This window comes from Poecilia mexicana, unplaced genomic scaffold (assembly GCF_051168715.1).
Source record: "Poecilia mexicana isolate PSO_F unplaced genomic scaffold, ASM5116871v1 scaffold_3, whole genome shotgun sequence".
Taxonomy (NCBI): domain Eukaryota; kingdom Metazoa; phylum Chordata; class Actinopteri; order Cyprinodontiformes; family Poeciliidae; genus Poecilia; species Poecilia mexicana.
In genome coordinates this window covers 14,402,681-14,422,705 of record NW_028263372.1, presented here as the reverse complement: position 1 = coordinate 14,422,705, position 20,025 = coordinate 14,402,681, and the positions used below count along the sequence as shown (strand labels likewise).

At 36.5% G+C, this 20,025-nt stretch overlaps 3 protein-coding genes across 5 annotated transcripts; all 3 read right to left on the bottom strand.

Moving 5' to 3' along the window:
• Positions 1-1,473: 1,473 nt before the first annotated feature.
• Positions 1,474-7,417, bottom strand: LOC106914627 (cell surface A33 antigen-like). Its single transcript, XM_014981527.2, has 7 exons — positions 7,215-7,417; positions 6,265-6,410; positions 5,971-6,193; positions 5,637-5,801; positions 4,812-4,928; positions 4,587-4,722; positions 1,474-3,485 (listed from the first exon to the last, which is right to left on the bottom strand). The coding sequence occupies exons 1-7, from the start codon at positions 7,252-7,254 to the stop codon at positions 3,056-3,058; spliced, it is 1,257 nt and encodes a 418-aa protein (XP_014837013.2). The 5' UTR covers positions 7,255-7,417; the 3' UTR covers positions 1,474-3,055.
• A 2,687-nt stretch (positions 7,418-10,104) lies between these two features.
• LOC106914628 (cell surface A33 antigen-like) lies at positions 10,105-14,900 on the bottom strand. Its single transcript, XM_014981529.2, has 6 exons — positions 14,161-14,900; positions 13,470-13,618; positions 13,176-13,398; positions 12,841-13,005; positions 11,853-11,969; positions 10,105-11,764 (listed from the first exon to the last, which is right to left on the bottom strand). Exons 1-6 carry the CDS (start codon positions 14,198-14,200, stop codon positions 11,622-11,624), a joined length of 837 nt encoding a protein of 278 aa, XP_014837015.2. The 5' UTR covers positions 14,201-14,900; the 3' UTR covers positions 10,105-11,621.
• Positions 14,901-14,990: 90 nt separating this feature from the next.
• LOC106914629 (cell surface A33 antigen-like) lies at positions 14,991-18,787 on the bottom strand. Of its 3 annotated transcripts, none has more exons than XR_015762490.1 (7): positions 18,522-18,784; positions 17,509-17,654; positions 17,217-17,439; positions 16,777-16,938; positions 16,067-16,183; positions 15,871-15,959; positions 14,991-15,708 (listed from the first exon to the last, which is right to left on the bottom strand). XR_015762490.1 is itself a non-coding variant. In XM_014981532.2 (7 exons), the coding sequence occupies exons 1-6, from the start codon at positions 18,559-18,561 to the stop codon at positions 15,922-15,924; spliced, it is 723 nt and encodes a 240-aa protein (XP_014837018.2). In that variant the 5' UTR covers positions 18,562-18,787; the 3' UTR covers positions 14,991-15,708; positions 15,884-15,921. The 3 variants fall into 3 exon arrangements, 2 of the variants coding, with proteins under 2 accessions (XP_014837018.2, XP_014837017.2); XM_014981532.2 differs by having other exon boundaries at positions 15,884-15,959; positions 16,067-16,180; positions 18,522-18,787; XM_014981531.2 differs by having other exon boundaries at positions 15,884-15,959; positions 18,522-18,781.
• Between the last annotated feature and the right edge of the window lie 1,238 nt (positions 18,788-20,025).

Below are 20,025 nucleotides of genomic sequence, written 5' to 3'. Positions count from 1 at the left end.
GGTGAAGTTCAACACTTTCCGGCTTTCGACTTTTCATAATAAAGTAATCACTGACGCAAACGCTTGGTTAAAAAAGTAGCTAATCCTGGAAAATAATAAGTACTCGTGTAGTGTTGAGAAAATAAATTTGAAATAAGCTAGTTTTAAAATTTAACATGTCTTGATTCAAATGGCCTAATTGTGGTTTGAAATTAGTAATGTATTCTGGCCTATTGACCTTTATTTTACTTGTAGTTCCGATGGTTTGCTAGGATCGTTTGAACTGCCTTTTGTCTGTGGGAAAACAATACAGTGGAAGTTGTAGCTTTTCACACTCATCTGTGAAAGGCCGTAAACACGGCAGGAGTTTCTGGCTTGAGAGAGGGTCAGAGATAGATCCTGGTTGGATGAGCAAAGATACGCCTTGTTTGAATAAATTAAAGAAAAGAAGATAAAACTTTCTACACAGGAGTAACAAATCAGATTTTGCGCTTGCAACTTCTCCAAAGACGTCTTTGCTTTTTGTTTGTCGTTTCCATCTTTTGTCTTTTTCTCTCTCAGGTAAATTCATGTGTTGTTTGTGCTCTGAGGTTTCTGATGTTTTGTGATTTGTTTGTCTGGTGATAGTATGCATCTGTCTTGAATAAATGTTGATTATTGTGACGCTGTTATCTCTGCGTGATCTCAGTCTTTGAGCACAGCATTTTTCTGAACCCGGGCATAAGAGAGGATTTAACGAGTCAAAAGGTTTTTAAAGTTTAAGAATTTTTCTTCTCTTAACAGTAGCTATGGGCTTTAATTATAAAGATCAAATTGTGGGATTTCAAAATTGTCCTTAACATAGATTGTTTAGGACTAGCCTGCAGCACACTTTCCCTTTCTGATCTGAATCTGTTTTACTTTAATTTGAAGATAAAGCTCAACCTGCACATTCCATAGACTGCGCAAAAATACTTGTGTAAAAAATAAAAGTAGAACAAAACACCTTTATTTTATTTTGAAATTGTGAAAAACGTTCTTCCTCAGTAGATAAGAGGCAGCTTGGTGCAGCAGGTTGTGAGGCGTCAGGACGCTCCCCCAGTGTGTTCACAGACAAAAGATGTTGGGAGAGACGGAGGGATGTGAAAATGTATAGATTGAATCCTGACAACGTGGGTAAGTAACTGAATCAATAAATGAACTATATAGAAGTTAGACATGTGTAGAAAAGTCTGCAAAATGAACTTGAAATTATCTCACCAAGGGGGAAAAACAAACCACTAAAAACTAAACGGATAAAACCTAACCCAGCTAAATGTCCCACTATTTATTTATCGTTTAATGTTTAATTTGTACATACAATTTGTTTATATCCGTTTTTGATTTAATGGAAAAATTCACACTGCATTAGTAAATATCTGGAAAAATAAATACAATGGCCATTTTTCACTTTGCACATTTGGTTGTTTTCAAACCACTTACTTTCTATACATGCAATATCAGTTTGTGACAGGATTTTAAAATGTCATGTTTATTTTGTGGAACAAACAACTCAAATTTTTCCAAGAGAAATCTTGAATAAATGTTAACAGCAAAACAGTACAGCAGGTGAAATATCAATTTAAAAATGTACATCACACATTCAGATAGAAATTATTTTTGTACATCGAGTTTTGTAGTAAAGGTTTATTATAACAGAAAGAAAATAGGACGAGCATCATTAAACCAACAACCAGTATAAGACAAAGTTAAATTTTAACATTATTGTGGTTAAAAAAGAAAATTCGACAGATTATTACACTTATATACAGTGATACACTATTAGCCTTGTGCAAAATAAACCAAGTAAGCATAAAAAAGCACCAAGATAAAAGACATAATCTCTGCCGAGGAGGTAGTCTTTTAAATAACTACAGTTTGGAAATGACTAATATTTATACCCAGCAGAAGCAGATGTTTAAAGGTACTACAAAAGATAAAAGGAAAAAGTATCCAAAAAAGAAAAACACACTACAATACCAGTTAATCTAATTGAATAGATCATCTTGCACACATTTGGCAGCATTTCATGACAGCCTTTGTATTTGTACAAAACAAAATCTCTGACTGGAATGTGATCCAACATAAACAACTTAAAATATAACAATGTAAATGTAAAAATGGAAACAGTCTTTATAAAAATAAAAACACATTACATACACACACACATTTATATATATATATATATATATATATATATATATATATATATATATATATATATATATATATATATATATTCTGATATATATCAGAAAGAACAATTTAAGCATCAAAGCATATTTACATTCCATTTCTAAGGAGGATCATTTTTCAAAGTACACCTGATATTTAACATAAAATCCTGTGAAGACTACAATTTACTATAATTACCTCAACATATATTAGGAACTTGTTAGGCACTTTAACAAGTATTGTGCATTTTCCAGGTACATGGTGCCATTTTATAGCACAATGTTTTTACCAGCATTGCACTGAGCTCATTATAACTTGTATAACGAGCTCAGCAGATGTACAGTTCTATTAGGTGTTTGCCAATTTCTGCTGGCTAGTCTGAAGGAGATGAGCGGCGGGTGTCGTGCCTTGTGAGGTGGAAGCTTGGAAGCTGCAGCTCTGAGGAGGAGCTGCGCCTCGTATGTGGGGCTCAGTCCACCCTGGTATTTTGCACAGCTGAATGGTCGTCATGGAGACTAAAGAATTTTGGAAGAATCAAGGCAACACCCCAGGTATGTTTTTGATGAGGGAATAACATTATGACATGATGTAAAGCTAAAACAAAGTTGATTTTACATAATAATGCCTCTTTAAAAACTACATTTCAAAACAGACTGGACAACACTTTGTAATTTGCAACAAGATGTTCTGGTCCATTTCCTCTTCTCGTACGATAATTGATAACTGAACAATCCAAAGAGTCTATATCAGGTTTTAAAATCTTAGGAAAAATTCCAAAAATTCATTTGGGTTAAAAAATCCCAAAAACATATATAACTGTTAAACAAATGGGTGATTTAAAACACATTAACTGGGTTACCCTAGTCATTGCAGTCCAGTTTCTCTATGGTCTGTTGCGGTCATCATCATAACGGGGGTCTCTGCGGTCATTGTGGCGTCGCTCATCATCATAGTGGCGGTCATCATCATAGCGCTCATTGCGGTCACTGGGTTTGCTGCGACGGTCATTGTAGTCGCTGCGCCGGTCGTTATAGTCACTACGACGGTCATCGTAGTCGCTGCGCCGGTCGTTGTAGTCGCTACGACGGTCGTCATAGTCGCTGCGCCGGTCATTATAGTCGCTGCGCCGGTCATCATAGTCGCTTCGGCGGTCATCATAGTCGCTTCGGCGGTCGTAGTTGCGTTCACTCCTCTCCTCGTAGTCATCACGTGGTTTAGCTGTTTTGTTCGCACTGGAATCATCAAAATGTTTGCTCTTCTCTCCATCACCATAGCGACTCTCTCCATTTCGAACAGACTCTTCGTCACCAACTCTGGAAATTAGACAACAGTCAGACACTTAGGGTGAGGGAATAAGCTCCTTTATCAGTCCACAAAAAGATGAGCTAGACAAAGCTGGTTGTACTTTTGAAGAAAAAAAAGTAGCAAATGTATCCTTGTAATTTTGTAAAACCTTAAAAAAAAAAAATCTGATACACAAATGGAAAATAAACATACCATCTAGTTGTGAAGGCAAAAAGGTTTATTATAATCACTGGTAAATGTATAAAGCTATATTTATTGCTAGCCAGGCTTTGCTTTGTACAGAGGGTCTGGACCCTCTGCTATTGAGAACCAATTGCTTTCTGGAACCATGGACTCCAGAGAGCAGAATTTAAATTTTACAGCTTTTAAGTTTTACTAAATCACTAACGTTTGGCTGTGAAATATGAAATGCACCAGTTTGATACTATAAAGCTTACCAAAAATTGCCTGAACTGCAAAAAACTATCCCTCACTGCTAAGAGAGATGTGCTGAGCTGAACTAGATGGCTGTTAATGTTAATTCAATATTTGGAAGGACGACCAACATGAACTCAATAGCTTTGTTCACTTCCTCCTCTGCCATTTCCAAACTAAAAGCATACTACAATTCTAAAACAGCATGGAAAATCAACCTTACTGTCTACAACTACTTCTTCTGCTTACTGATTGGCCCAATTGAAATTCTACCAGAGAAATCAACTTCAATGGCAGAAAGACTGGAAAGCTGAAGGGAGATGAGAATCAAGCGGAATAGCAAAGGAAGACAATTGCCAGGCAAACTAAAAGCTTGTAGCGTACTCTTCCTGTGAAATTATAATTTCTTTCAATATTCTCCATTTTTGCCACAGTTAATTCCTATTAATCAAGATGTACAAATGTTTCCTGTCAAAATATCTTTATAGTTATAAGCTGATTTTCTTGCAAGCTTGAATGCCTTGATGTGAGCAGCTCACATATTCAACCTCAAACAGAGACAAATTTCAGCCTTAGCCCAGGACAGTTGAGAACCTTGTCCATCATTTTAGATTTGCATTGTTTTATAACTAGCATGTTTCGTTTAGAGCTAGAACGTGGGAGAAATAATAAAAACAACAACAAAAAAACATTACGGTGCCATGGCATAATTCTCCTTGTCGTCATCCTTCTTTCGGCAGCAACAGCAATAGATAATAACGATCAGTAAGATCAAAGCTGCGACGCCTGCTCCAATGATTGCTGCGGTTGAACCGATGCTCATCATGGATGCTGCATAAATCAGAGAAGATGAGTTGAAACAACAACGCACAGGAGAATTAAATGCTGCAGCGATCAGATCTGTTAGAAGGTCATATTACGTGGCAAGACTGTGACTGTGAGGTTGCAGGAAGCTGAGCGAATCTTGTTGGCTGAGGTGCAGATGTAGAATCCGGAGGTCTCTTTGGTGAGGTTGTACAGAAACAGAGTGCCTTCCTCTGAAAGACAAGAACAAATACAACAAATGACGATGTATACTGAAGTTATTACTTATATGTAAGGGTGCACAACATCATAGAAACATGTCGTATTACTTCTAAAAATCTGGGACGACAACATCTGTTCCAATCAACCTACAATACTCTAATAAAAATATAGTGCACTGATGCAGAGGGGTGTAATGGTTCCTTATCTGTGTCTATGAGAGAAGTGTTAAAAAGTTGTCATAATATGTAATTGCAAACTGTTTGCATTTTTCTTCCATGTTTTACTTTCATTAACTAAAATACAAAGTTTTCAACCTAATATGTAATGTTGGATCACTGCATGTTGCTGACTTAGAGCTCAAAATGATCTGGGAATCGATTTTGTGCTGCTTCTATGTTTTGAGGTTGGAAGGTCTCATTGTCATAATCTTTAACTCTTTCATATTCAAATCAGGGCTCTGGATGTGCTGTTACAAACAGAAGAAACATGTTGCTAAAATTACTAGATTACTTTAAACGTAAATCTTTCAGGATGAGTAAATTTGGACTTTAATTGATTTCACCCTGATTGTCTGTTTACAGTGATGATTTCTTGAAGAAAAAAATATTAACAAAAGATAAACATCAAATCAATTTTGGGAGAATCTTGTTTTTTTATCAGGTCCACAATTGTTTTGCAGAGGTTTACTCTCCTAGCTTCTGTGTGTCCCAAATACTTACTTTCAGTGGTTTTGGGGGGGAAAGCACCAGGATTGTTTTGGACATCATATCTGTTCCACTTGTATGTTGGAGGAGGAGACCCTTCCTCAGAAACACAGGTGAGGCTGACGTTTTGGCCGTACGATGCTGTACCCTCAATCTTACAGATGGGTTTAGATGGAGCCACTTGAAAAAATTGAAAGGGTAAAGAGAGTGGTATGATTTGTCTTTGAGAAATCATTTTTAAAGACAATTAATTTTTTTTTCCGTGCATAGCACATTGGAACTATTAAAAATAATAATAACAAAAATAGGTGAAGTTAAACTATCTCCCAGAATGCAAATTAAGTTTTACCTAGAACAGTCAATGTTGTTGTGTCAGCATCTTTGCCTACATTATCCCTGGGGATCTGGACTTGACACTCATATTTTTTGTTGTCTGCCGTTGTGATGGAGGACAGCTTAAGGTCAGCTTTCCCAGTACCACCATTAACATTTGCATCCACAGACACCCGACCCTGGTACTCTGTTTTAATGTCTGTGACTCCATTGGGATGATAGTGGGTGATTATCACATTCTGTAGAGAATCACAGCATTAGAGAAATATGTCGATTGATTCAAATGAAAAACAGACAGAGAGATACTTACTTCACCAATAGACCATGAGACAACGGCCAGTATTGGATTGCTGAGAGCGCTTTGAAATGTGCAGGGCAGTGTGATGTTGTCCCCTCTGGCGAACTCATACTGATCCTGGGGGATGTCAACCTTAATGCCAGCAACAGCTGACCACACTGTAATAAATTAAAAAGATGGTCACTCCATTGATCATGTGATTATCTGTTGTTGAATAAACAGCAGCAACGGTCAACACTGTAGCTCCTCATTAGCCCTCAGCAGTTGCTTCTGAGTTTACAAAAACACCAAAACACAATTTTAGTCAACCATTTATTTTTCGTGTTGATTTGCTTTAAATTATTTAACGTTAAAAAAAATGAAACAAGGGCGCAACCACATGTCGCCATCGCTGTATGTCTACCCGCCTTCCTGTCTGTCAAATGTCAAATAAAGGCCTCTAGAGCCAACTAAGTCCCTTTAAAAGAAGGAACAAGTGCATCATAAGAGCGTGCAATGGACTACTTTTCCAAAATGATCCGACAAAAATGCTCATTTCAAAATGTCAATCAAATTCCAAAATACTTCATTGATCAAATAGCGAAATTAAATAAATTCGACAATAATGCCAAACGTATTCGTTAAACCGTTTAACAAAATGGTTTTTGGACAAACCATCGCTGTTAAAGTAAAATCTTGCATGTTTTAAACAAGGCCAAAGGCTTTGAATATGATCTGCTGGGCCTTGTGTTTTAAAATGTTGATTCTTAGAGCTGCTACTTGACACAATGTTTTTCGTAAAACTGTTGGGGGAAGAAGAAAATTAAGTAAAAAAAGAAAAAAAAGTACAGTTTAATAAGAGAGCAGGTCCTATGTTCTATTCTTTTTCTTGTCTTCAGAAAGTTGATCCTGAAGGTGCGCAAACAGGTGTGGTCATTAGATAACACAAGGAAACAAGCAAAGTCCCATTTACGAATACTCACCCACACAAAGCAGGGCCAATGTAGAAGTTCTCCTTTCCATGGCAAAGGTGGTAATTTAATCAAACCAAACTCACGGTTCTATTTTCTTAAATCAAATAAGAAAAGCGGGTAGCCGAACGCCCAGGCTTTCATTTACATCGAAACCTGAAGACTCCCAACAGTGATCAGCTCGATGGGTGCGTCTGCCGCCCCGATTTGACTGACGGCTTTCTCGGCCAATCACTACACAGCCTGCTCTGTAGGTGACTCTTTTGTCCCGCCCACCGCGCAGGTTTCTGCTTGTCCTGACGTATACCAGGGTAGTTTGTCAAGAATCCTCGTTAAAGAAACCTCGTTTCTACGAAATGGTTGAAAGCAGGGGAACATATTATTCTTTTTCACGTTTCTCTCTCACTCATTTGGTAAAGATATTCAGCTTTGAGAACTGTGAGCACGGCGTTGCTTCTTAATGCTCTCCATAATTTTAGCAGAAATGTGTTTTCTTCCCTCATTTTGCAAGAATAGCCTTAATAATGTTGTAAGACACACAGATATTAGGAGCCTTAGAAGACTGATTAGCAGACGGTATTGCGGCCATAGCATAATGTGTGCGGCTGAGAAACAGAAGTTTTTAGTTTTTTGTTTCTTCCGGTCAGACTGGTTTGGCAGGTTAAACAAAATGACTCAGGTGTGCCAGAACAGACACAGTAAAACAGGAAGGAAGAATTTAAAAGAATGCGGTCTCTGGTTTTGATATCTGTAAAGAATATTTCTAAATATTACACAGTTGCTATACGTGTGATGAGTTCAATCTTTTCTTTTCTCTCTTTTTTTAATGAAAAAGGCTCAATTTTTATTTTATTTTTTATTTTTTTGAATCATCAGACAGTGTTCATCTGAAGGCTTCGATAACCATAAGACACGGAAATAAACAACTACATGTTGATTTGGTTTTACATAATAATTTCAATAATATGAATGACTTTCCACAGCTTGTCTGATGAACACAATTAATATCTAACAGAGTAGATGACTCTGTTAGATATTAACAGGTTAGGGAAAATTAGGGCTGTAGCGAGTGCTGCACCGCCCCCTGGTGGAGCTTAATAGACGTGCAATTAAAATGTTAGAACAATCTGAAAGAAAATATTTAAGTGGGCTAATACGGATCTGTCTCGAGTTCTTTTATATGTAGCAGTATTTAGACAGCAGTTCGCAAGTGATAGAGTGTTCTTGGAAAACAAATTTCACATTTAAGTACAAAATCATAGCAAAAATCAGAATCATGGGCCAACAAAGAATTGGAAAGAGATTTATTTACCACAAGCTGTTTGTCTTTATGAATCAATTAACATTTCTTTAGTTTTTTTCCTGTTTGTTTCAAAAGTTAGGCTTTGCATTTAATTTAGCAAGAAATAAAATACCCAGTTATGAATGAATATTGAAATTCTATATGCTATGGGGAAAGTGATTGATATATTGTCGATTTTTCAAGTTTTCCCAGTTACAAAGAAAGGAGGGTTCTGTAATGTTCACTGTCAATACCACTGAAAGACAGAATCTAAAAAAAAAAAACAGAAAAAAATTACATTGTATAATTAAAAAAAAATTGCATTTTATTGCAATCAATATCTGTTTAAAAAAAATAAAAAATAGCACTTCACATTTGATGCAAAAACCTTTGTTTACAATTACAGAGGTCAGATGTTTCCTATAGATCTTGACCAGGTTTGAATTTTGGTCCACTACTCCTTATACGCCATGGTATAAATTTGACTTTCTGAAATGAGTGACAAAGTATATTGAACTTTTCCAAAAGGTTCTAATTTTTTTTAGCTGTTATTGTGTGTGTGTCCCTTTATTACACAACCAATAACTGTAAAGGGAGGTGTGCATGAAACCCCTTTTTGCACAAAATAGGTCAAATTTAAGGTTTGCCATCTCTAAAAAGATAATTTATTGCAATTGAATCCAATTACAATCTACTTAGACTCATTACAATCAATGCTGTCAAATTATCATGCAACAAAAAGGACTTCATAAAAGGTTTTCAAATTATCTGACTGACAACTTGAGTACTTCTTCTTTGTCTGTTTAGCTTTAGCATTAACTTTGGTCCTCCAGGCCAGCAAAGCCTGTGTGTGCCAGTTTTGCACATGAACTCTGTGGTTTCTGTAAATACATTATTTGTGAAGAAGTTAAATGAGTGTGTTTTGACTGATATGAGCTCACATGACTGACACCTGGTCCTGAGCAGAAAGCTGCACAGGACAACCACAGACAGATTAAAATCTGAAACAACAGATTGAAATGGTGGATTGAAAGCAGAAACACAACAATTCAAGAATCAATCCTACGTTTAGAACTGCATGTGAACGCCTGTGCTTAAGGTTCGTTACTCGTGTTCAGATGATAGGTGAGCGTGAAAAGCGGAAGAACATAAGTGAAACTGGCAGAATGTAAAAAACTGATCACATTATTCACTATCATGGCTCTTTGTGGTTTGCTTATTCATAATTTTCTTGCAACTGTGCAAATTTTGTTTTTTTGTGCAATACTGTGGTACTTGATCTTTCTAAAAAAAAAAAAAACAACTTCCTGTTGCTTTGAGTTATGTTTCTTTTCTGTCTGTACTAATTCTGTCAACTTACGACTGAACTGCATCATTACTTTATCATCTAACGCCACTGTAATCCCACACTAGACATCTAAATCTGTTCTAATGTCTTATTTATATTTCTTCATGACATTGTCTATGTCTTTTAAGGTTGAAAATACTGGAGTAGTAGACATGATGACACAGCTGGTGCAAAATGTATTTCCAAACTCGCCAAAACAAACTATTTATTTTTTTATTTTTGCAAGCACTTGACAGAAGAAACTGGTTAACACTGTTAAAAACAGGAGAGAATTTTATTTAATTATTTTATTTTTAATTTGCTCAGTTCACTTTAATTATAGAGCACCAATTGTCAACAAATCATACAGCACCCCAAAGGGCAAGCAAGTCTTACTCATATCCAGAAATCTATCATCAAATCAATACAGTACATTCAATCATAAATATAGATTCATTGTTATACGTACATTCCACTTTGAATATAAATTTACGAAATTATACAGATAACTTCAGGTTATGGGATCAACTGAGAGATTTGAAGAAGGGAGAACAAACACAGAATCACTGCAGGACTTTCTATATTCACCAACAACAACAAAAAAAACTCATGGCAGTTTTTCTTGGCATTATTTTGTCATTCATATTGACTGTGTAGAAAAATCTTGAAAACTTCCCCAAATGTTCAGAATTTTGAGCAAAAACAGCAACATGGTATAAAAAAAAGATAAAGAGCAATCAAAACTGTAACAAATAAACAGAGAGAAGAATGCAAATGCTTTGTAATGATAATGATGAAAGAAAACAAAAAAATATTCATTAGTATTATTTATTTAATAATACCAATAAATGAACAACTGAAGAATAACTAAACTTGTCTGATTTTAATCTGAATAAAATGAATTGAGCTGACCAGTGAACAGTGCCAAATAAAAGATAGAAATATTTTGAATTTCTGGTATATTCACAATATTTAGCAGATTAAAATAATACAGTAGCTTAAGATAGTATTTGGACACTAGGATTCAATCAATCCAAATATATTTATGTCAGCTATGCATACTAATAAAGAGGGTTTCCGCTGGCCTGGAACTGAACAAGACATATGTGGTATTTGTTGACTGATGTGCCATTTAAGGTTTTATGTGAACCCCACATACTAAGTGTAACTCCCCAACAGCTCATAAGTAGACAAAGTGAATTTACTAAAGCATGTTTCACGGACAAAACCTTTACAAAGCGCAGTACAGAAAATGTATATAAATTTTGCAGCTCAAGTGTTCTGCTAACTGTTTCTTGTGTCAAGAAAATACAAGTAGATTGGACCGAGGAGAATTTACAGAGATTTTTTTTAGATCCATTCCTCTCCTACATCTTATACAATTCAGATTGTTAAAGCCATGAACAGAAACAATAATAAAGAACTGCTTTAGGGTCTGGTGGGAAATACTTCAGCCTGATCTGCAGAACAGTCAGGGGTGGGAGAGGTTTGGAGAAGAGCTGGACAAATATATGATCACTGTGATCATATATTGATAGACAATATATGATATATTGTCTATCATATATTGATAGACAATATATGATCACTGTGAGCATGAGCCTGTTTGCATTAGGACCAGAGCCCCATAACACCAATTGAAATCCCCAAGTCAAGAGATAACACAAATTTGATTTTACAAATACCAGAAATATAAAATTTTTTCTGTTGTATGAAAACAAAACTAATTCCTGGATCTGTTAAACTGAGTTCTGTGACAATTTAAAGGTCTTGGGTTTTGTTTAGAGCTAAAGGGTGGGAAAAAATGCATTTATAATGGTGCCATGGCATAATTCTCCTTGTCGTTGTCCTTCTTTCGGCAGCAACAGCAATAGATAATAACAATCAGTAAGATCAAAGCTGCAACGGCTCCTCTAATGATTCCTGCGGTTGAACCGATGTTCATCATGGATGCTGCATAAGTCAGAGAAGATAAGATGAAATAACAACGCACAGGAGAATTAATCGCTGCATGATCAGATCTGTTAGAAAGTCATATTACGTGGCAAAACTGTGACTGTGAGGTTGCAGGAAGTTGAGTGAATCTTGTTGGCTGAGGTGCAGATGTAGAAACCGGAGGTCTCTGTGGTGAGGTTGTACAGAAACAGGGTGCCTTCCTCTGAAAGACAAGACCAAATACAACAAATAATGATGTATACTGAAGTTATTACTTATATGTAAGGGTGCACAACATCATAGAAACATGTCGTATTACTTCTAAAAATCTGGGACGACGACATCTGTTCCAATCAACCTACAATACATTTCATAAACCAATAGTGCATTGGTGCCGACGAGTGTAATGTTTCCTTATCTGTGTCTAGGAGAATAACTCATCCCAAAATTTGTACAAGCAGCTACTGTTTTGTAAACAGCTAACTAGTTAAAACATTAACTAAGATACAATCTCATTTGATTGCACTACTGCATATTGAAGTACTAACTCATGAGTAGAAATCATTATGAGCAGTGATAAAAAGCTGTCATAACATATATTTGCTAACTGATTGCATTTTTCCTCCATGTTTTACTTTCATTAATTAAAATACAAACAATTCTTAGCATAGTATGTAATTTTGGATCACTGCATGTAGCTTCAAACTGCTGACTTAGAGCCCAAAATGATCTGGGAATCCATTTTTTGTTTCTTTGATGGTCTGAGGTTGGAAGGCTTCAATGTCCTAATCTTTAGCGCATTCAGATTCAAGTCAGGACTCTGGATGTGCCACTTCAAATTTTAACCTTGACTGGTTTCACTTTCTCCAAATTCACACTGAATTGTCTGTTGATAATTTCACAAGAAAAAAAAAACTATTGACAAAAGTTAAAGTTCAAAAACTTTTTGGGAGAATGTCTTGTTTCTTTCTTTGAAACAAGATAGTCTTGTATAAATTGCCCTGCAAAACTCAATTGTGAACGGCAAAACTCAAGTCCACAACGGTTTATTCTCCTTTGTGTTTTTGTAGCTTCTGTGTGTCCCAAATACTTACTTTCAGTGGTTTTGGGGGGGAAAGCACCAGAATTGTTTTGGACATCATATCTGTTCCACTTGTATGTTGGAGGAGGAGACCCTTCCTCAGAAACACAGGTGAGGCTGACGTTTTGGCCGTACGATGCTGTACCCTCAATCTTGCAGATGGGTTTAGATGGAGCCACTTGAAAAAATTGAAAGGATAAAGAGAGTGGTATGATTTGTCTTTGAGAAATCATTTTTAAAGACAATTAAATTTTTTTTTCCATGCATAGCACATTGGAACTATTAAAAATAATAATAACAAAAATAGGTGAAGTTAAACTATCTCCCAGAATGCAAATTAAGTTTTACCTAGAACAGTCAATGTTGCTGTGTCAGCATCTTTGCCTACATTATCCCTGGGGTTCTGGACTTGACACTCATATTTTTTGTTGTCTGCCGTTGTGATGGAGGACAGCTTAAGGTCAGCTTTCCCAGTACCACCATTAATGTTTGCTTCCACAGACACCCGACCCTCGTACTCTGGTTTAATGTCTGTGACTCCATTGGGATGATAGTGGGTGATTATCACATTCTGTAGAGAATCACAGCATTAGAGAAATATGTCGATTGATTCAAATGAAAAACAGACAGAGAGATACTTACTTCACCAACAATAGACCATGTGACAACGGCCAGTATTGGATTGCTGAGAGCGCTTTGAAATGTGCAGGGCAGTGTGATGTTGTCTCCTCTGGCGAACTCATACTGATCCTGGGGGATGTCAACCTGGATGGCAGCAACAGCTGACCACACTGTAATAAATTAAAAAGATGGTCACTCCATTGATCGTGTGATTATCTGTTGTTGGTTTGGAAGAAAGCAGCATTTTAATTTTATGTAAAAACAGCAACTCATAAAGACACCTCATTCTAACTGGGTAAAAATGGAACAAGGACACCATAAGATTTTGCAATGAACCACAGACGTCAAGCGACTGACAAAAATGAAATAAATGAATAAATAAACTTTCATGTTAAAACTGTTTTTGTAACCCCTTTTATCTGTTTTCTAGTAAGGGGATGATAGCGAGTCTATATCAAGTCATTATCAAAATGTTTGTGGTTTGCATTACTGTTAAAAAAATTACATGGGAGATATCTATTTATGTAACTGTGTATCAAAAACACACATTCCTGTCAACAGACATTACAATCTACAATAACTCTTTTAAGAATTAATGAATGATAATATTTAATTTCCCTTTGGGATTACTAAATTATTTTTGAATTTGAATTTGAGGGGATGACATGAAAATGTCACTCAAAGTCAATTTCTAATAAGAAAACCTACTTACCGAGACAAAACACGGCTGAGACAAAAGTCCTCTTCTCCATGATAAAGTTTTATTTGCTCAAACTAATCTAAGGTGCTGTTGCTGTGCGCTGTGTTGCTGTGTTTTAGTGAACGTAACTCGTAACTCAAGTTTTCTGCTCCGTTTTCGGTTTGTGCACCCGCAGCGGGTGCACCGTTTGTCAGGAAACCACAGCACAATTCCTCATCCAACCGTACTTCTCCTCTATACCGCAACTTTTAATGCATTTTTTCTTTGCGTAAGCAACTCAAACTAAGGAACAAAGTCATCATAATGACAAAGTTAATATGTTTAAGCAATAACATATTAACTTGTGTGTTAGAAGAACTTTCGTGTTTGAAGTTCTTCTAATACAAAAGCTTTATTGTTCAATACAAGTTTCAACTTTATCTGAAAATTCTAAGAACGTGAAAAAACTTTTGCTGTGAAGAATATGCAAATTATAATGATGTGAGCGTTGTTTTTTCTTTTGAACGCAACTGTTCGCTTCCGTAATTTTGCTTCTCTTGACTTGATCCTTATGATTTTGTCTGTGTAAGGTGTCTGACCAACAGGGGGCGCCCTAATTTCCTCTGTATCTCACGCAGCATCGTTTATGAGAAAATCCCAGGCTCTGCAACGAATTACTTATAAAAGGAGTTGTTGGATCCTATATATAAAATGAACCCTCTATTTGTTTAAACTGTACTGAAGTCTGCAATAAAGAGCCAAGATATTGTCAATGGAGTTTGGTTCAGGTGAAGAAAGGAGTGTATGCCATTATTATATGTTTATTTTTCTTATTTGGCCAGTTCAAAAACACAATGTACTCCTAAGGTTTTAGGTAAATCTTTATTTGTTCATCATATGGTGCCATTATGCTGTTTTGTGTAACTGAAGAGGATGCAAGAAAGTGAAGCTATTAGGGCTGTTATGCCAAGTACACATCAATTCTTATATGTGCTGATAGGGAGCCAAGTGCCATAATGAACAACTAAAAGTCATGGAGTATCAAATGGACTGTTTTGGGCAAAAATATACCAACTGGTGAAAATGGTTGTTATGAGAGCAAACATATTGGACTACATGACAACAGGTATGGCTAAAACCCAAATAAATTAACTTCTGATTGATGTGAAATATGCTGCTAAAGGCCTCACAGCTTCACACACTGACAATGAGGAGCGTTCACTGAAATCAGAATGAATTAAAAAAGAAACATTACATGATTCTACCTACTGGATTCTTTTATCGTAAAAAGACAAAGAATCAAAACGAGGAACCACTTTTTAAACATGCATTACGAATTCAGATAATCACGTAATAAACTGTATATGAGAAAATGTTAAGCTCCATGGCAGATTATTTGATGGATGCACCCATGAGGCATCTATGGCTCATCCATGGATACTTTATTTTCTGCAGAAATCTTAACATGAGGGATTGATCTACGCCTTTAAAGCTCCAGCTGGGCTCTTTGATGACCACATGCTGTTCAGCAGGTGAAGGATGCAGGTTTACTGTCGCTGCTGGATCAATGGAGGCTTCAGTCTAGAGCAGAAAACACAACAAAATCACTGCCTGTTCCTAGAAATGGTGTAGCAGTTACTTTTTGTTCATGCTGCTGTTAGTTATGTTTGGTGTTTATTCTATATTGTGATTGTTATTGTACAATTATCACATTATGTGAGTGTCTTTTGGAGGTACTCTGACTTCGGCTTTGCACCTTATCCTCCTTCGGCATTTGAACCCTCCATCGCCCCATCAGCGTTGTCCTGCTGGGGAGCCAATGTCCATGTTGGCTACAGGATTGAAGGAAAATGAGACGAGTCAAGAGTGCACATTTCAGTTTTTGCTAAAATTTTGCATTAATAACACAAATGGAAAAGCTGCTCTAAACTGTCTTTACGTGGATTGGCTGCAAGAGAGATGTTGCAGGTGGCTGAAGAGATGTTGTTGCTTGATGTGCAGATGTAGAACCCAGAGGTCTCCTTGGAGATGTCAGAAAGAGAAAGGATGCCTCCTTCTGGAAAAACAAAGAGTTAGTTGCATTTTCTATGAAAGTATGCTACTTTTATACAAAAAGATTTTGGTGATCAAAAGGAGCACTATTGCAAAAATGTAAATTGAGCTGCATGAAAAGTGTCCATTTGTCCTTATCGATGATTCATTCACCTTATGAATTTTTCTTACTTTCCACATACAGAAATATAAATTAAATTAAACACATTAATGTAGATCTAACTGTAAGCTTATTAAAAACAACTAATTTCTGGCCGACTGTGAAGGAAGAAGGAACTAAGAAGGAACATTCTTACAAAAACAATGCAACAGGAGCCAAACAGACGTGGGAATATGGGAATACATGCTAATATCATAGTTACGCAATAATGGTTCATTTTAAATGTGTCAACATTGTGGTAGAAGTGTAGTTTCATTCCATTCTCTAAAATATCTTCCTGATTCAGAAGAACAACGCCCATTGTAGACTAATAATTGTTAGATACAAAACTGATCAACTTTACTTCATGAGACTCATAAGATTTTTAGTGAATTAATATAATTAAACAGCCTTGGGAAAGTATAATAGGTTATATTTTCTTAAGGAACAGTACTTACGGTCAGTGCCTGAGGTCAGTGTACGTGGCGTGTTTTTCACATCACGACTTTCCCACTTGTAACTGAGAGGAGGAGACCCTTCCTCAGAATAACAGGTGAGGTTGATGTTTTGGCCGTACTCTGCTTTACCTTGAACCTTACAGATTGGTGGAGATGGACCCACTTAAGAAAAAAAAAAAAGATGGAGAGAGCGGTCAGCTTTCTATTCTTTCGCTTTGAATAGCAGTTGAAAAAAAGTTTTAGTACCTCAGCATTTGTCACTAGAACACTTAAAACAACCACAACGACAACATGTGCTGGTGGACCATCTCCAAGAAACCAAATTAACCCTTGTGCGTGCGAGGACAGAGTCAAACGTACAAGGACAAAGGCAAATAATACAAGTGTACAGGTGTGGGGTCAGTTGGACCCTATTTGTAAGCACAAGGGTTAAACATTACCTAGAACAGTCAATGTTGCTGCGTCAGCCGGTTTGCCCTCATCGTCATTGGGGATCAGGACAAGACACCGAATTTCATTGTTGTCTGCCATTGTGATGGAGGACAGTTTAAGGTCAGCTTTCCCAGTACCACCATTAATGTTTACGTCCACAGATACCCGACCCTGGTACTTTGGATTAATGTTTGTGACTCCAGCAGGATGATAGTGGGTGAGAATCACAGTCTGTTGAGAACGACAGCATTAGAGAAATATGTCCATTCATTCAATTTAGAAATAGACAGACATACTGACCTCACCAGCAGTCCATGAGATAATGGCCAGTTTTAGACTGCTTAGAGCGCTTTGAAATTTGCAGGGCAGTGTGATGTTGTCTCCTCTGGCGAACTCATACTGATCCTGGGGGATGTCAACCTGGATGGCAGCAACAGCTGACCACACTGTAATAAATTTAACAAAAGGTCATACAAATAAGGGTCAGATCATATACAACTTTCAGTTTTAATAAGATAGAGATAAGCCAAATTACCAAAAAATCTAATTTGAGCTGATGTTAATTTTTTTTTCTTTGCTACCATATTAAGTCACGTTTACTTCATAGACCATTTATTCAACAAGGCAGTTGCTTTACATCATGAAAACATTATACAGCAATGTAAAAAGAAAAAAACGTTTCTAATAGGTAAAATGCTGGCAGCTGCGGTTGCTAGAATGAAGAATTCTACCGTATAAATACAGATTTTACCGTATTACTAAACATCTGGCAACCACAGCTGCTGGTATTTTACAGCAAATTAGAGGCATTTTCTTTTCTTTTGCAGTGCAGTTATGAAACAAGCAATAAATACAATATTTTGTCAAATGCCATCTTCAAAACATGATTCAAAGGAACTCTGTGTTTCGGAATCTTTGCAGTTTTCTGGAAGTTTGTTCCAGATTTGTGGTGCATAGAAACAGCGGAATTATAAAATCTTTTAAAACAACTAAATTCTCCTCCAGCGGAGTCAGTGCTCCACCAGTCATGAATGTCACCACGGGTTTGATGAGTATTTAATGGGTTGCTTTTAAGGAAGAAGTTGTCGAAACGTACGAACACGTGGCCTTTTTTTTTATCAAACTTTGAATGGTGTAAATATTATGTTGCAGCAACAACAATTTTTTTTTCTTTCTTTTTAAAAATCTTACTAGTGGAGCAACTGTTTTCCCTGCACCATTATTTCTTAAGTTGCGCAAACAAATGCAATTATTCCTGCATCAAAACAAGGATAAAATGCAACTACACTTAAATGTTTAACAGAAACACTTACCGACACAGAAAAAAGCTATGACAGACGTCCTCTTCTCCATGTTAAAGGCTAGACTGTGATGAAATGTACGCAGCTGTTTTTTTTTCTTTTTGTCCTTCAGTCAGATCCTTCCGTTTCCAGCCTCAGACGCCCCTTCATTTCATTGGATCTTATCTACATGGTTTGGGGGTGTTCTTGAGCCACGCATGTAAACACCTCTTTATTGTGCTCACGTAACGAAAGCCAAAAACAAACTCAGTCGAACTTCCAGATCGATATTGTTCAAAATAATATATTTTAGGGCAACAACAAAGTAGCTCTCTGCCCCCTAGTGGCTTTTTTATTTTTTTTAAACCTGCACATATAAATCCCGTTATAGAGATTACATAAGGAAGGACAACATTACTGGCAGGGTTAAGGTTCAAGACATCATAGCAGTTTTCTCAGCTAGACTTGTTTTCATTTTCTGGGTTAGGACTTCACCATCAGATTTTTTGTTTCAGTTGCATAATCCCCTTTTTCCTCTATCCTCTACTTCAGTATTTAAAGTAGTCTTCATGAATTTTAAATGCACCATTAGCTCTGCTCTTGAAAGCTTTATTTTTATTGCCAATTCAAAACAAAACAAAAAAAATGTTTCCACTTCAGTTTGAAGAAGCCAAATCGGATTACAGGACACTGGTTCCTATTCTATATGCTGTTTATTTATTTGTTAATTTTTGTGGTGATTTTTGATCACCCTTTTCCTCTCCAGATTTTTCGATTGGATAGTTTTGCGTGGATCGTTGAGGTTTCAAGATCAATATACCAAATCAAAACCCACGATCTAGAAAAAAACACATGTTGGTAGCAGGCAGGTGCAAAGTCAGGAGAGACAAAACTGGTCAGAACATCAGAAACAAAACTTTCACAACATCTTGACTGGACTGATGTAAAGGAAAAGGCGATCTGACAGGTAGTGCAAAAGGCCAGATATTATTAATAACACCTTATTAGTAATAATAAGGGTTGGAGGAAGATGGAAGAGGCATGAAGAGAAGGTAGGTAAACAGCAGTCTCAACCCTTCTCATTTATTTTTTTGCAGGATTTAATGTATTACTTTTACTTACTGTTAATCTCACAGATTCCCATGGGGAAAAAAGTAATCCATTTTCTTTGAAAAAATATTATTTTGAAATTTTGACTCAACAATATGAAACAATTTGTTGAGAAGACCCTTAAACTTCTGAGACTGGACAAGTATGTGGTCATTTGAATAACAGCGAAGAAACATCTTTTACCTGAAAAGAAGCCTTTTGTTAGCAACACTTTCTGATACTTCTGTCGAGACTCGCTCTTGTCTTCAGTACAGCAGTGGTGCTTTTCTTGCAACATAATGATGTTTACCTTCTTCACACCTCTCCGTTTGTACAAGAAGCCAAAACCAGCGTCTCATTTAGCGTCATTGGTTCATCTTCTATATACGCTTGTTTGTCTTTGTCCTGGACACATGGCTAACGAGGCGCAAAGCGCACCTTTTCACAT